Consider the following 15,960-nt stretch of genomic DNA (forward strand, 5'->3'; position numbering starts at 1 on the left):
TTCATTCGGTACTTCCGGGATTAATGTAACATTGCCTACCCGTGACTCGGTGAAGTCAGACCGGATTCGTCGTTTCTTTTACGATGGTTAAGTTTTAGGCTCAATTACTTTCCCTCTTGGTGAAACAGATAATTCTGTACCAGCATAAAAAGGGCAAAATCAACTACCCGGGGTAGCACATTAGGTGTGAATGACGGTGATCACGGATATTCACTGAGAATGTGGCACGAATAAACAATTTATTTATTTTAGAACCGGAGATCCTGTTCACTGCTCAGACCAGCATATACCTGTTTTAGATACTGCCGTAAGAGAAATCTTCGTGGTTTGGTCGTGTTTCACGCTAAACATCTGTTTTTTTTGTGACACAGTTTAGACTAGCCTCTCATTTTCTTATAGGTTAGTCTCATCACTACACGAGAATTGCTCCGAGGCCTCTGTTGCAGCCAGCGCAAATGGAAACAGGTAGCCTACATTACACGAATCCGTGTATCCTTCTCTGAATCATTCACACCAGATGTATTTTGAAACAAAACCCGAACCCACTGTCACCCTGCAAATACAGATTGCTTAATGTAAAACGTGTTCACATTCACATGAATTTTCTTTTCCCATTTCCTACTTTTCCTTTTTAACGCGTTTTTAAACTCGTTTTCTTTTCATTGCACGCAGAAGTCACCAGCAGGGGGCAACTGAGGATTTTAAAAACGCGAAAAATAGCTAAATATGGCATTTAGATATCCTATTTATGAGCTATTATAACAGCGAATTAGAGTACTAACAAAAGCATAATTCTGTCCTTCTTTTCACATATTATCATTTCCTCCTAATAAATAGGAACGATCAATACATGTACAGAATAAAATTAGCATGTTATGATTGACAAAGCAAACGAGCTGGATTCACCAAATGATTGACACACGCCGACTTTTCCTAAAACTTTCAAATGAGCTCAACAACTCTAAACTGTATTAAAACGACATATTTTTGGGGAATGTTTATTTTTCATTGTTTTATGTTCTTTCTGTGATTTTTTTAAAGTATAATTTGAAACATTTGAAACAATTTGACATGTCAGGTGCCCAAAATTTTAAGTTTGTAAATTGTTGCCAGACCAGCAGAGAGGGCGTGATGGCTCTCAGAAAAGATCACCTTTGGATATGATAATGAACCAGATCCGGCGAAAAACCTCTTTCACGGAACGGAGGAAGCCATCTGTGGGTCGTTTTTTCCGCTCATCCGAGAGCAGCGAAAAGAAGAATGCAGACATCACTGAAACCAAGGAGACAGAGATCAATGAGGGAAGAAACAGCAGAGGAACTGGAACAGGTATACACAGACACAGCTATGTTTCCTTAACGCCTAGACACGTAGGTAAGTCACGGCTGTTTAAAATAGTATTTTACGCACGCGCGCCCGCACACACACACACACACACACACACACACACACACACACACACACACACACACACACACACACACACACTCTCTCTCTCTCTCTCTCTCTCTCTCTCTCTCTCTCTCTTTATATATGGTATTTTAAAGAGTAAACTATATATCCCAAGACAGAATAACTAATAAATGCTGTTTCTCAGAGAGCAACGAGACAGATACAGAGTTAGGCTCTGTGGTAGGCTGGGGCCGCATCAAACAGTTTGTCCAGAAGCTTGGAAAGACACCAGACAGCCAGAGCTTGAACCTGAGCCACTGTGATCTGACAGCCACTGATCTTGTGGAGCTCGGTGAGACCTAAGACACTGCTTTGAGCGTACACGTTTCCGCCTCATGACAATGAGCAAGTGTGTGCATCTCTCTGTCCCTCACTGGCGGCTCAACTCTCTCTCAGGGACCTTGCTGCCATTCCTGGCTCAGCTGGAGGTGATGGATCTCTCCTGGAATGACTTGCTGGGGGGCTCCCTGCAGGTACTTGCTGTACATCTGCAGCACGTGGGCAAACTGAAGACGCTGAAAATGAGCGGCTGCAGGCTCACAGCACAAGATCTCAGTGCACTGGGTAAAAGAAATATGTAATGCTGCATAATGTTATGTAATGATTTAGAAACGACTACAATATCAGCGATGGGTGCTCTTGGGAAAAAAAAGCTGAAATATCAACAGATATGACAGTGTTAAATCCTGTGTGGGTGCTGGTGAATGTCTGGCAGGGGAGGCCCTGGATAGTGTTCCTATGCTGGAGATCCTGGATTTGTCCTGGAACGCTGGAGCAGGGGGAGGAAATCTGCACTACCTGACCAGCCATTTCAGCTCGGCTAGTGCTCTGAGGGAGCTCCACCTGGTCGACTGTCAGCTTTCTGAGGCAGATGCTATGTCAGTGGGTGAGTTCCAACCTACACAGCAAAATGTCCAGTGTTGAATTAACACCTACAGTGTTTATATAAGATCAGTTGGACACAAATAGCCACCTTAATAGGGCATTGAACATTGGGAATTTTGCTGGGTGGCCATACTATAAGCCCTAATAAAGAAAGTGAATGTTTTACAAAAATTGTAGCATTATTGCTTTTTCACATTTTGTGTGACACAAAACACACCTGTGACCAGTTCAATATGATGTGATTTAAAATATCATTGCTTTGCTTTACATGAGAGTTCCTTGGCTTTTGTTTCCCAGGTGAACTGCTTCTGCTGCTCCCATGTCTGGAGGTGCTGGACCTGTCCAGCAACCAGCTGGTAGTGAGGGGCATGGAGGACGTGGCGTCCTGTCTTGGCTCCACGCCACACCTGAGGAGCCTCAAGCTGAGAATGTGCAGGCTGGATCATGGCAGTCTCACCGTCCTGGGTATGAGAACCCTTCTTGTGAAGGATTTGAACACTAAAATGTCAACAGAAATGTGACTCTAAAGAAAACCACAAACCCATATAAATTCTCAGAACCATATTTTGCAACAAAACAAAAAATTACTGTAGTGGTATGGAATTGTGATTCAAATAGACCTCTGCAGATCTGTGTGAACAAAAATGAAGACTGATGAAAGCTGCATTCTAGTTTTTTTTTTTTTTTTTCCTTTTCTTGTACATCATGAACAGGAGAGAAGCTTAAACTGAACCCAGCCCTTGAGCATCTAGACTTGTCGTGCAATAAGGAGTGCGGAGGTGGTTTCAGTGCAGTGGCCATTAGCTTGCCTCTACTCACGCATCTGAAATGCTTGGACATCCATTCATGCTGTCTAACAGAAGAAGATGTCCTCGTGCTGGGTAAGGAGAGAGGCTCTTTATTGTAATTATTTATTCTCATTATAAATGGTTTTGGTCAGTGTGCTTTTTTTTTTTGGCTGTGGTTTGGTTTTTCAGCGCAGGCCATTCCTTCTCTGGGTGAGCTCACAGACCTGGATCTGTCCTCCAACAAAGGTGCTGGGGCTGTGCTTCAAACTCTCCTGCATGACCTGCCTCTATCCAAGATGAAGAGGCTTCACTTAAGTGACTGTGGGCTCAGTCATGAGGCATACCATGCTTTAGGTATGAAATTAATAGGCTAGGTTGGTTACTTTAGATTGCACTTACCATTTACATTTACATTTATGGCATTTAGCAGACGCTCTTATCCAGAGCTTTGTCATTTACTCATAGAATATATCCAAGTACTTACCAAAGAACCATCAATTAACGAGGGGTTAAGTGTTAAAGTTTTAAACCATTAATAGTCTTAAGGATCCATCTGAGAGTCAAAACTCATTTCTCATTCTTCTCGTATTCTCACTACATATCATTTTGGTTTCAGTGTATTTACTGAATAATTAACAGTAATTACTAAATAACTACATAATGTGGAGTTTGATATGTTAATGAAATACTGATTGTTTGGCTGGGTGTATGTTTATGTAAATGGCATGGCCTGCATCACAGCCACATCCATGCAGTCCCTCACCCAGCTGGAGAGTTTAACCCTGTCATGGAACAAGAGTGTCGGGAAAAATCTGCAGTGGCTCTTGGAGCCATTGCAGGCCGGCTGTAAACTACAGGAGCTGAGACTGAGTAGCTGTGACCTGATGACCGAGGACATGCTTCACATAGGTATGTTCTCTTACACTGTTTTAAGTGGTCACATTTCTCCGCTTGTGTTGACTGGACACTTTTTGCGTGCGAACGCCCTCTCGCAGAATCTGCCTGCAAGCGAGGCGCTTTGTTGCAGCTGAAGATTTTGGACCTGTCTTACAACAGCAGTGTGAGTGACGGTGGCTGGGTCTCCCTCTTCGGGGAAGCCAGTGGCCTGAAGGAACTGCGGGAGATGGATATTAGCCTGCGGCCCACCACCTCTCTCTCCGCCTCCCCCTGGCTGCCTGCCCTGCTGGATGCACTGCCCCAGCTGCCCTCCCTCTGCCATCTGGCCCTGAAGCGCTGGGCCCTCACCCCCGGTGAGTGGGAGAAGCTGCAGAAAGCCATAAGCCAGAGGAACGTGGGCCTCGAGTGGGATGAAGTCGCCATGCCAGGTAGTAGATAAGCTTCATGTTGTTATAGTGGGTAGCGGCGTATATGATTTAAGAGTAGCTGTCTACACCAGTGTTTTTTTCTACCATCTGAATTTTTGTGCCATAATCTTTTAATACCCTTATCATCACACTGCTGACATGGTACTGAAACAGCCTTTTGTGAGGTAAAAGTGTCTTTCGAGTTTAAATGTTTGCATCCATTCCATTTCAACCAATATTTTTAAGGTTCCATTTAAGAATGTTGATCAAGAGGAATAATTTTTGTTGATCTAGGCATAACCCTCAGACATTGTGCTCACTTCCCCCCAAAAATTGTGTTATTTGGGGGAATTTGAAAGCAAATGGTATTATTTGGGGGGTGTTTTGCCCATTTGTTTATTGTGTCACAAACTGGAGCACTAAATGAAGGATATCTGTACCACTCAAATGTATCATTTATACCTTTACTTTGACCATGAATAATCCATTTATTTTTTGCACTGTGTTGTCATCCTTTATTTGTATCATTTTCTTCATTAAAGCAGTTCATTTTTGTTTTTACATCCTCACAGCTACTAAAAAAGTTGTCCTGAGGAAAAATTTAAGGAATCTGTAATCAGCAACTAAAAATTCTATCATTTTTTTTTGCAGCATTAAACCTCCTTCTCTCAAGGCAGGCAGCCATCCCTGTTTGTCAATATTAAGTGTTTGCACTCACCACATAGGAGTGTAAATGCCTGTCTTTGGAGGGAGGGGCTTTGGATTTAAGATAATGGATGGACTCCTCTGCTGGAGTTTGGCAGGTTAATAAGAGCTGTAAACTCTCTTACTGCAGCTGTAATTCTTGCTCCAGGGTTTTGAGGGGTGGTAATCTGGCCTGTACCTGCCACACCAGCTATGAGGATTCAGCAAAGAAAAAGGGTTAGAATAGAAGCATTAATGCGTAAATACGTTTAGCTTGGCTCTAATAACTTACTAGTCTTCAACATCACTATGAAGTTGAACTTCATAGTTCAATTTCTATGAAGAAACTTTAGATATGGTAGAAAACTAGTTCTACATTTTCTTAACACAAAATGCACCTACTCAATATCATAATCTCACCATGCTCTTCAGTTGTGCCTTTTTCTCACATCTAAATATATTCACTTAATCAACATCCACATACACTGTTCCTGTGCCTTTATAGCTATCTCTTCCCATCTACCCAGCAGCTAGCTTCATTTCCTTCTAGTTAACAAGTGTTGCTAATATGACACAAACTTCAATCTCACAACATGTAATTTACATCATTTAACTGCCCATTGCTCCACAGTTCATTGCAAAAGCTGCAAAGGCATGGGGCGAAAATCAGTTTGATAAAACCAACGGCAGAGTGCCAGGATCATGACGGCTGAAGATGAGGGCTGTGTAATGTTTTCAAGGCCAGGGCTGCGTTGCAGGCTGGGTCCCTGTCCCCGGAGCTTGGCGTCCAGTAGTAATGCTGCCGGAGACCATGGAACACCTCTGCTAAGTAAAACCGACCATCCGCCTCATAGGGAAAGACGTCAGTGTGCTCCTTCAGCAGACGTCTGCTGGCAATAAGATGGGAGAATGCCTGAAATTAAAAGGGGCACAGAAAGCATGCAGGTTTTTTGTCTTTATATACATCAACGTTTAATGCATTTTGGAGACTACAGATGGAATGTTATCTCACCATACACACTGGCTCCTCAAGTCTGTTGCCCCAAATATAAATGTGTGTCAGGCATGGGTTCACATTCATAGCTTTGGTGAGGGACACCAGACCGACTGTGGCAATGCTGTTGCTCGGGATGGCCAATCTGTATGAATAATTATAACAAAGAGGTCAGTGAGTGTGTATAATAGATTCAACTTTTTTGACATGCTGTTCACACTGAAAAAAAAAGACACCAACGCTCTCAGTTTGCTGTGTGGCTGTGCGATGGCTTCACTCAGATAGACAGCACCCTCATCCTCAATCCGATTGGAGGCCAAATCCAGAATTTCCAATGTGCCATTTTGTTTCAGGACTTCTGCCAAGCATTTTGCCCCATCCCTTGTTATTCTGTTACTATAGAAACAACAAAAGACATTTCTGTCATCCTCTTGAATAATAAGAATACATTACAGTGGTAATTAAGAGAATTTGGTTAATGTAGTGTATGTATGAGTACCAGCGGAGGTCCAGGTAATGCAGGGTGTGGTTTTGCATCAAGGCTTCACATAGTCTCTCAACACCAGAGTCTGTCATGCCATGCTTTCCCATATGGAGCTCCCTCAAAGTCTGATTAACCACCAACATGCGGGCCATATGGACCGTTGGCTCCTCCTATCAAACACACCAAATTTCCACTTAACCACCTCTGACAAACAGGCAAGTCAGCCCGTTATGCAGCACCCACTGCTGGCCATACCTGCAGACTAAAGAGAATAGGTCGACTGACGTTGACAGAACGTATACTTCTGTTATTGTTTAGGACGATGGAAAACGCAATCACACTCTGTGTGCCCTAAAAAGTTGAGAAGAAAGGTCAGAGGAATTTGCTTAGTAAAAAGACCTTAGGCAAAAATATGATCTCAACTGCACCCTACAATGCGCTGCTACATATAAAGGTTTCCTGTTCTGCAATACCAGGTCACAGTCAGACAAGTCCAGTTCTGCTAATGTGTTGTTGATTTGCAGCATGCTAGCAAAGTGCATGCCACCTTTATTCTCGATTTTATTGCCAGTCATTCTCAGCCTCTTCAAAGTCGCGTTTTGCTGCAGAAAGACACGATATATAAAATATTAAACAATGTAGTTACTTGGTGTTATTATACTAAATAGGACGACTCGTTTGCTACATTGCAGCTACTTACATGTAAACTTTTTGCAATTCTCTCTGCACCCTCAACTCCAATGTTGTTGCACATAAGATCAATCGAATGAAGAGCCACATTATCCTGTATCAATGGATACAGTTAGAGAAAATAATTTAAACTTGAATAGCTAGCCAGCCATCTTGAATATGTAGAGGTGAGGTCAAAACAGTCACCATTACCTGCAGGAGATCTGCAATGTGCACAGCTCCTTTATCTGAGATCCTGTTGTATCTTACATCTAGAGCTAAGTAGACATAGGTTACGACTGTGGATAATGCAACTTTACCAACTCCCCCCGCCCAACGTTAACACTAAGGGGGAATAAAAGCTATCCGTCACTATTATCGGAGTTACCATGAGCGTTGGATACTGATGAATTTAAACTCACCTTTAACAGTTGAATTATTACGAAGCAATTTCGACAAGACAAGTAGATCATTATCGGTTAGTGTGAACACTTGCTTCAAATGATCGTTTCCTGCCAACTTCAGGGAAATATCACGGGAAATATCACTGGAAACCACACACACGAAGCTGCATTAGTTCAGTAATTTTAAACAAAGAACAGAGCAAATTAATTAACCAACCTGCGATTGTCTGTCTGTTGCAGCGCTTGTAAAATATATGCATTTGCAGAGAGATTAAGGTCAGCGCAAAGACACACATAAAGTCCTTCCAAACTTCCCATGTTGACATTCCTAACTCGCTAGCTACATCATCTTACAAACGCAGAACGACTCAAGTGAAATGTTTCACTTTATTTGTGTTCCTATAGCAACATTAACACCCTGCGCGAACTGTACGACGACCTCTTGTGGCAAAATCTGTAGTACAATATGGTCAGAATAGATATTTAAAAAAAACGTGACCAAGTTTATTTTTCAGGCGTAAGGGGTACAAGTAATATAATATGCTATGGATGTCTATTTTGTATCACAGTTGCACAAAATAGTTTTCAAAATCACATCAGAGAAACACACAACAAATAATTGATAAATTATCATCATGTCAAACTGACCCCCAAAGAATAATTATTTTTAGTAGCAATATGTAATAAAATGTTATAGGTGTAGATGTCATATTAAAGAGCACAACATTAACTTAAGCACTGCTTCCATTGAGCAGTTATGGGATACCATTACATTTTCAAAGTCACTGTTTAAATCATACAAATATAAAATCAAACTGGGTACAACAATGTACAGACGATCAGGAATATTAACTGGATTTTCAATCTTGGGGGGGGGGGGGGGTAAAGAAAAAAAAAAAAAAAAGGACACAATGACCCTCTGGCACTGATGTCTGTGAAATACATTAAAGATTGAAAATGGGGGATGGCTGTGACCCTAATACAACTGTAGGACCATGGTATTATATGTGACAGAGACCGGATTTTCTTCAAAGGAGACATTCAATATGGAGGCAAGGCCAGCCACCTTAATCGATAGTCTGGACAATGACAATTTGAGCATGCTCCATCTCTGAGGATGCAGGAATTTCATACTGCTCTACCACATAACTAACTTGCTCTGAGGAATCTGCATGCTGGATAAGCATGGGGGCTTCTGAGGACTCTTCATGTTGGATGATCATTGGTGATCCTGTGGCCTCTCCGTGCTGGATGATCATCGGGGTCTCAGAAGATTCTGCATGCTGGATGATCACAGATGCCTCTGAAGATTCAGCGTGCTGGATGATCATCGGTGTCCCTGAGATCATCTGCGTTCCCGCAGATTCCTCATGCTGGATAATCACTGGTGCGTCTGAGGCATCCGAATGCTGGATGATCATTGGAGATCCCGAAGCTTCCGAATGTTGGATGATCATCGGCACCTCTGGCTGATGGATGATCACGGAGGTCTCTGAAGGCAATGTGGATTCTGCTGGAAAGCTTGGTTCTGGAGAATCAGCTAGAGCGGAGCGCACTCGAGCTATCAGACCTTGGTGGTCTATCGGGATGTTGATTGGACACTGGATTGTCTCATTTTTTGGTGGATCGCTGTCTTGCTCTGGAGGAGCTAAATGGTTAAACATATATTAGAAGCAAATCATAATACTTACAAATGTTGCTAAACGCAATCATTAATATATTTTATTTGCTATGCCAAACTCCACACATACCATTGTGTTTTAGAGCCCTGTGCTTCTTTAGACTATAAATGTCTGAGAGGGAATTTCCACATATGTTACATGTCACTCTTCTTGAGCCTAAGTTAAGAAATACATTTATTAATACACATCTTGGACTGTGATTCACATACACGGCAATGCTTCAGTAAATATGTCTGATTTCATGTTTCATTCACACTCACCATTGTGGATGTCCATATGTTTCCTAAGTTCCCCAGATGTTAAGCAGGGTTTCCCGCAGTCCAAGCAGATGTAAGGTGTCACTCCTAAAAAATGAGGTCAAAGAAAAATAAAAAAAAACACCACCACCAACAAAACTTTAAAAACTGACCAACAGTGTGTATTTAGTATCTTTGAATTCATTTATTTGTTTGTCTGTTTTCCTGTGTCAATCTGTCTCTGTCGGTCCTTACCTGTGTGTTTTCTGGAGTGTGCAATGAGAGAGCTGGACACAGCAAATGACATGCCACATGTGTCACAAATATAGGGTTTCTCCCCCGTGTGCCGTCGCTTGTGGTACATCAGAGTGCTTGCCTGGGTGAAACGCTTGCCGCACTCCCCACACTCATAGGGCTTTTCTCCACTGTGTGTCCTGTAAACGGGAGGAGGGGAAATGTCATGTTTGAATATATGATTACACGCACGCATTAAACCCCCTTGAATGTACCATGATCAAACCGAAGCGTACTGAAGGAAGGCACCTCATGTGGATTTTCAGGTTGCTGGACGTGGCGAAGGCCGCAGGGCAGGCATCGCACTTGTGAGGCTTCTCTTCTCCGTGGTGCATGCGGCAGTGGTAGACCAACTGACATTTCTGCGCAAAGCGTGCATCACAGCGGCTGCAGGCAAATGGCTTCTCTCCTGTGCACGTGGAGGAATTGGCGATAGCGGGCGTACAGCATCAACAGCCGACTCAAGTACGTCAGTGCTCAAGTGCCCAAGACACGCTACTCTGTTTACATCAAAACCTGTAAAACTTTTACAATAAAACCCATGATGTATTTATTTCCCATCCCCCACCTCCTACCTGTGTGAATGCGCATGTGTGTCTTGAGCTGGTTGCCCTGCCGGAAGCAGCGGCCACACAGCTGGCACTGATAGGGCTTGATGCCCTTGTGGATGCGCATGTGCCTTCGCAGGCTGCTCATCTCCGAGAACAGGTTCCCACAGACGTTGCAAATGGGGCGGAGCTTGTCCTGAAGCAGCTTGACATCCTCCTCCTCCTCCTCTTCTTCCTCTTCCTCCTCCTCCTCCTCCTCCTCCTCCATCTCCTCCATGCCCCATTCGTCCACGCCCGCCCCGTCCTCTTCTGCCTCATCATCATTCTCTTCCTTGCTGGCTTGGCTCTCCCGCAGCTTCCTGCTCATGCTCCTCTTCCTGGTGCTCACACGCAGTTTCTTGGATGGGCTGGCATCGGGGGCCGCCTCGCCCAGGGCCTCGTCGCTTTGTGAAAAGTTGTCGCCAACAGTGGCGCCTTCATTGGTGGCTTCAGAGGGCGGCGTCTGTGGCCTGTCCTTCTCCTGGTCTGCCCTCTCTTCTTGCTCTGCGGTTTCTTGTTCCACACCACGGTCTAGGTTCGAGGGCTTGGACACCTCGGAGGGCAGTGGCTTGGTGCGAGGCCTGCCTCTCTTGCGTACCACCCCTTCTGTTTCTTTTACTTGCGTGGACGCTGCGGATTCCTCGGCCCCTGCCGCTCCCAACACCTCAGGAGGCAGCGGTCTCGTCCGTGGCCGGCCTCTCCCTCGCTTAGCCACCACGACCTCTTTAGCGTTTTCCACCTCTGACTTGGCCCGTGATTCTCCTTCCTCTACAGTCTTGACTTCTTTCGTGTTTACATCCTCTGCCTCTCCAACAGGCAGGCCGGAGGACACGGGCCTGGTTTGGGGTCGGCCTCGTTTAGGTCTAGTGCCTTCGGTCTCCTTGTCGTTCACTACCATCATGCTGTCTTCAGCGCTGGTAGAATCTGCTGCCTCGGAGGACAGCGGCCTGGTCCGTGGACGGCCTCTCGGCCTTCCGCTGCCTCTTCCTGCTCCAGTCCCCTCTGCATGCGAGCTCTTTTCTGTTGCCACAAGAACCGTTTTATCAGGAGCCAAGGGCCTCGTTCGCGGCCGACCTCTTGGCCTGCCCCTTCCTCGTCCTCTCCCTCTGGGTGAAACAGGGCTCTTTCTCTCTGCGACCTCCTCATAAAGTCGCGTTTTGGGCTTCCGGCTCCTCTTCTCAATGTTCTGGGCAGTCTGTTCACTGGATGAATGGGATTCTTCATTGGAAGCTGCCTCTTCCTGCAAGATGCCTTTCTTCTCTCCCTCCTCTCTTAGTCTTTCTCGGGCCTCCACCTCCTCGATCGGTTCCAGTGGGTCATAGTCGTCTGGACTCAGTGGAGAACGGGGATCTGTGTAGAAGGCGTCCCTTGCCAAGTCTGCAGGGTTGTCTTTGACATCTCTCTCAGGTAGGGCACAGCGAGTCACCACCTCTTGAATTCCAAGGTAAGATGCTGCTTTTTCAATGCTTGAAACTTCATCGCTACGAAACACATGGGAGCACATGTAGAATATTTCTTTAAACTTCTAAATAATAACCCTCCTCCAAAATAATAATTAAAAAACAAAGAACAACAAAAGCTACCCTTCTGTCTCAGACTTATGCAACTCACCCATCCATGATCAGGTTCCCCGTATACATGTAATCCAGTAATTTCTCAAACACTGTAGCATTCACCCACTCTGCATCCAACGTTATGGTGGCGTCTTCTCTTCCTGCCTCAATACACTGAGTTGAGAAATACTCGCTGAAGGCGGCCAAGACATTATGGTGTGCTGCATACCGTGCCTGTCCTATTACAACCGTGCAGTCGCATAGGAAGCCTCTTTCGCGCTGCTTTTTCAGTTGCTCCAGGAGAAAATCGCTGTGAGAAATATGCGTCATGATGTGTGACACGACGAATCTGTAAGCAATAGATAAAACATAACCATTTCAGTTATCTGTCTAATATCCTCAGACTCAAAACAAACCAAAACCGCACTTACATTGGGAATTTCACAGGTAATCAACTTCAACGGTACGGTTAGTATCATGTTAAGATATATCTGAATAGGTCAGACGTTAAGATAAATATATAATTAGCTGGACAACTTTCAGAAAGCTCTATCTGATAATCCGTCTTGACTAGAACAGCTCGGAATAAAAATAAAAGTTCCCGCCTATAAAAAGTTGGCTAGCTAACGTAAATGCATAACGTAGCCAACGCGCAAGCAAATGAACAGAGACTTTGCTTCACCAGAAATTAAAATATTCTTAATATTTGTATTTTTAAAAATGTTATAAATAACAAATACGCAATTTCTTTGTATTCTCGTCGTCCTGAATGATACAAGTTTTGACATTCAAAACAAAGGGCTCTTATTTCGAAAATCGCTCAATCCGGTGCAGCACGAGCTACCTTTTATAGATTATTTCTTAAATACTGGCACCGTATGATAAATCACTAAATTATTGCTTCTAAATCCCATAGTGGAAATATACATAATTATATCCAAAATCGATTAAAAGTTTACGTCTTACGTTAATACAACAGAAGATTAAAATCCTTCGGTATTGTCGGCCATTTTCAGCCTATTCCGGGGATTTGCCAGTTGACGTAATTTCCGGTTTCACTCTGTGGTTTCTGAAAGACCGGGCCACTAGATGGACCCAGAGTGATATGCGATATGTGTACAAAATCAGTAAATAGTAAATAAGCACATAGCTTAATTCATACTTTGGTTAGGAAATGAGTTTTGTTTCTGGTGGCCACAGCTGATAAAACCTTGACATAATGACATAAATGCTTGTTGCAAGGTAAATGATTACACAGTTTTATTTTTGAAACGGCTATTACTTATTTATATAACTATAGTTATAAAAGGAAAATGTAAAATTATAAAACAAAATAAAAATCAGAAATAATTATAAAACTTCTGCACCACCCAAATGAATTTACATTTTATTTATTTAAAAAGCAGCTAAAACTTGGTATAGGAGCAAAGTAAAATGTTAATGGTTTTAAGGGAATTTTGTTGTGACACGTTACACAGGGGGTGGAACTGAGTGATGAATACTGCAGTATGGTTTGATGTGATCATGAGCTGTGTTCCCACAGATGTGATCAGCACAACTCAGGCCTGCCACCTCATAGAATGTGGACATCATGACTGAGAGCAAACCCAGGAGAACCACACAGCCTAGGCCCATCATTCCAGCAACACTGAGCCTTCTTTTCAGATTTCCAGAGCTCTTCTTCAGCCACCTAATAAATATAAAAATGGCACTGGTGAGCACAGGGAAAATTAATTCAAGTGACCTATGACATAGACCTGAATGAGCTAATTAGTATTAAATTAGGACAAATGACATGACAGTTACACACCTCATTGGAGCTTGAAGTTGACTGGCTTCTTTTTCTATGGGTTTGGGTTTTGCAATGGATCCCTGTTTTTCTGTTTTCAGGTCATCCTTACTCTGCTCATTTTCCCATCCATCCTCCTCTTCATAAATTTCATCCTCTTTCACTCTCCCACTGTGACACTCCATGTAGCGCATTAAAAGAGTAATTCACTAGTTCACTCATCAGCAAATAAAGCATTGGTTACAACACTGTGTAATGACAACACTTTTAAATATTTTTGACACAGCTAGTGGGATACAGTAGTAAGATTTAGTAAGATACAATAGTCTGTGCAATCATAAAGGTATGTCATTTCAGACATCTGAAATGTCCTACAACAGAGAATGCCAAACAGTAATATTTCAATATTGTCACTAAAAGATCTACCTGGCCTCCAGGAAGAAGGCCAAGCTCTTCACCAAGAGAGACAGAGCGCTGTGTGGCAATTGATAGTGTTCCATCCAAATACACAAAGCTCCCTTCTCCTCCATTACTGTTAAATAAGAGATTCAGTTTGCAGTTGTATGTGTAATGACGGAACAAATCTTAGAATGGAAAATGCACATACACCAAAGCCCAAGACAACTGGCATTCCAAGTCCTTTATCTTCTCTTTCAGGTCCTTTATTAAAAAAAACAAAAAACAAGTAATTTTACTACATAATCTTTCACAACTGAAGGGGGTAAACGTAATGTAATTGAGTCGATGAACAATGCACCTGGATGATAGTGCTGTACTCAGAGACTGAGCATTCCAATTGCTTGATCACAAACTCTCTCTGAGAGAAAAATATCATAAATCCATAGATTAACACAATGTAAAACCTGTATTACAGCATCTTTTGGCACTGAAAACGTGTGGGCTATTTTTAATAAAACAAAATGGATATAAGGTCATTAAACCATTTCTAAATTACAGCAGCAAGTTACCTGATCAGTGAGTTCATCTTTTTGCTTAAGATGAAGACTGTATTCCTCTACTTGCTGCTACATTTAACAAATGACATTTCAAACTAAACATTCTGAACAAATATCAGGTACCTAAACCGATCAATCGTGATAAATATAACACCTCCAAACATTATAAGATTAGAAAGCTTATACCTGTAATGCCTTAAGGAATTTACTGAGCTCTGAAATCTGTCTTTTGTGCATGTCATTTTCAGACAGGATACTGGACATCTGTAGGACAAATATAATCATGTATACAAGACCTTTTTACTAATTAATAAAGAAGAGTAATTTAAATGATAATTATCAAGTCCAACTTATTCGTACCTCACTAGAAAGTACCACCATCTGATCTTTGAGTGTTTCATTTTGCTTTTGCTGTTGAAGGTTTACAACAGTAAACAATGATTTGTAAACTTTGTAAATTATTTGTTAGCTACTGTAAGATAACAAAGTTGTTAATACTCATATTATACATCAAATATTATTTGATTGCTTGGTACACACAAGCTGTTTGCACTTGGCCTCAGATGTGCTTAAAAGTCCTTCTCTCTCCAGCTTTTCTGTATGCAGGTTCTCCAGCTCCTCCCTAAGTTGCTGAGCATCTTGAAAGGACTGCTTCCATCTTCAGAAACACATATTTCACTGCTCAAAGTATTCTGATGTGCATGCTTGTAACATCCCTATTTTAGAATTCTAGTAGCAATTACCCAAAATGATGTAGATGAAGGGTCCCACTGATTAACCAGGTTTGCAATAAAACTGTGGCTGCTAAGAGGATGTTTACCCTTGGTTCTCGTTTTTCAGATTAGTGTTTTCAGCTCTCAGGGACATGTTGCACTCGTCTGACATATCGAGAGACTTCTGCAAATCTGCATTCAATTTCTTAAGGTGTTTCTGGGAGTGCACAAGCTCTGCAAATAATTCGTCCTTCTCTTCTAAATTACTTTGTTTAATACACACAGACGCACGCGCACACACACACACACACACACACACACACACACACACACACACACACACACACACACTGTTAGTTAATTAGTCAATTTCCTTTTTGTTTAGATAAAAAAAATAATTTAAACTTACACATCTGAAGAATTGGTTCTCTCTTCCTCGGAAACATATACATCATACATTTCTAAAAACAAGAAAATAATTAATTT

At 42.5% G+C, this 15,960-nt stretch overlaps 3 protein-coding genes and 1 long non-coding RNA gene across 9 annotated transcripts; 2 read left to right on the forward strand and 2 right to left on the reverse strand.

Moving 5' to 3' along the window:
- The first annotated feature begins 49 nt into the window (after positions 1-49).
- Positions 50-4,461, forward strand: lrrc31 (leucine rich repeat containing 31). 3 transcript variants are annotated; one of them, XM_027008030.2, is made up of 11 exons: positions 67-86; positions 400-465; positions 1,119-1,329; positions 1,598-1,744; positions 1,849-2,016; positions 2,168-2,338; positions 2,635-2,802; positions 3,051-3,218; positions 3,315-3,479; positions 3,867-4,034; positions 4,121-4,461. In XM_027008030.2, the coding sequence occupies exons 1-11, from the start codon at positions 84-86 to the stop codon at positions 4,459-4,461; spliced, it is 1,776 nt and encodes a 591-aa protein (XP_026863831.2). In that variant the 5' UTR covers positions 67-83. The 3 variants fall into 3 exon arrangements, with proteins under 3 accessions (XP_026863832.2, XP_026863831.2, XP_026863833.2); XM_027008032.2 differs by lacking the exon at positions 67-86 and adding an exon at positions 288-307 and having other exon boundaries at positions 1,114-1,329; XM_027008031.2 differs by having other exon boundaries at positions 50-465; positions 1,114-1,329.
- A 5-nt stretch (positions 4,462-4,466) lies between these two features.
- On the reverse strand, positions 4,467-8,014 carry lrrc34 (leucine rich repeat containing 34). Of its 3 annotated transcripts, XR_003410472.2 has the most exons (11): positions 7,882-8,014; positions 7,683-7,807; positions 7,474-7,538; positions 7,292-7,375; positions 7,065-7,193; positions 6,847-6,942; positions 6,607-6,761; positions 6,348-6,503; positions 6,126-6,252; positions 5,148-6,026; positions 4,467-5,018 (listed from the first exon to the last, which is right to left on the reverse strand). XR_003410472.2 is itself a non-coding variant. In XM_027008033.2 (10 exons), exons 1-10 carry the CDS (start codon positions 7,980-7,982, stop codon positions 5,814-5,816), a joined length of 1,251 nt encoding a protein of 416 aa, XP_026863834.2. In that variant the 5' UTR covers positions 7,983-8,014; the 3' UTR covers positions 4,467-5,813. The 3 variants fall into 3 exon arrangements, 2 of the variants coding, with proteins under 2 accessions (XP_026863834.2, XP_026863835.2); XM_027008033.2 differs by having other exon boundaries at positions 4,467-6,026; XM_027008034.2 differs by lacking the exon at positions 4,467-5,018 and having other exon boundaries at positions 5,886-6,000.
- Positions 8,015-8,037: 23 nt separating this feature from the next.
- Positions 8,038-13,056, reverse strand: mynn (myoneurin). Of its 2 annotated transcripts, none has more exons than XM_027008021.2 (8): positions 12,983-13,056; positions 12,075-12,365; positions 10,452-11,944; positions 10,126-10,285; positions 9,838-10,016; positions 9,607-9,690; positions 9,416-9,502; positions 8,038-9,312 (listed from the first exon to the last, which is right to left on the reverse strand). In XM_027008021.2, the coding sequence occupies exons 2-8, from the start codon at positions 12,344-12,346 to the stop codon at positions 8,732-8,734; spliced, it is 2,856 nt and encodes a 951-aa protein (XP_026863822.2). In that variant the 5' UTR covers positions 12,347-12,365; positions 12,983-13,056; the 3' UTR covers positions 8,038-8,731. The 2 variants fall into 2 exon arrangements, with proteins under 2 accessions (XP_026863822.2, XP_035382426.1); XM_035526533.1 differs by lacking the exon at positions 12,983-13,056 and adding an exon at positions 12,448-12,569.
- On the forward strand, positions 12,425-15,417 carry LOC113576100. The gene is made up of 3 exons (XR_003410471.2): positions 12,425-12,479; positions 13,560-13,730; positions 15,353-15,417. It is a non-coding gene; the product is annotated as an uncharacterized LOC113576100 (long non-coding RNA).
- The last annotated feature ends 543 nt before the right edge of the window (positions 15,418-15,960 follow it).

The sequence above is a fragment of the Electrophorus electricus genome, chromosome 5 (genome assembly GCF_013358815.1).
Source record: "Electrophorus electricus isolate fEleEle1 chromosome 5, fEleEle1.pri, whole genome shotgun sequence".
Classification (NCBI taxonomy): Eukaryota; Metazoa; Chordata; class Actinopteri; order Gymnotiformes; family Gymnotidae; genus Electrophorus; species Electrophorus electricus.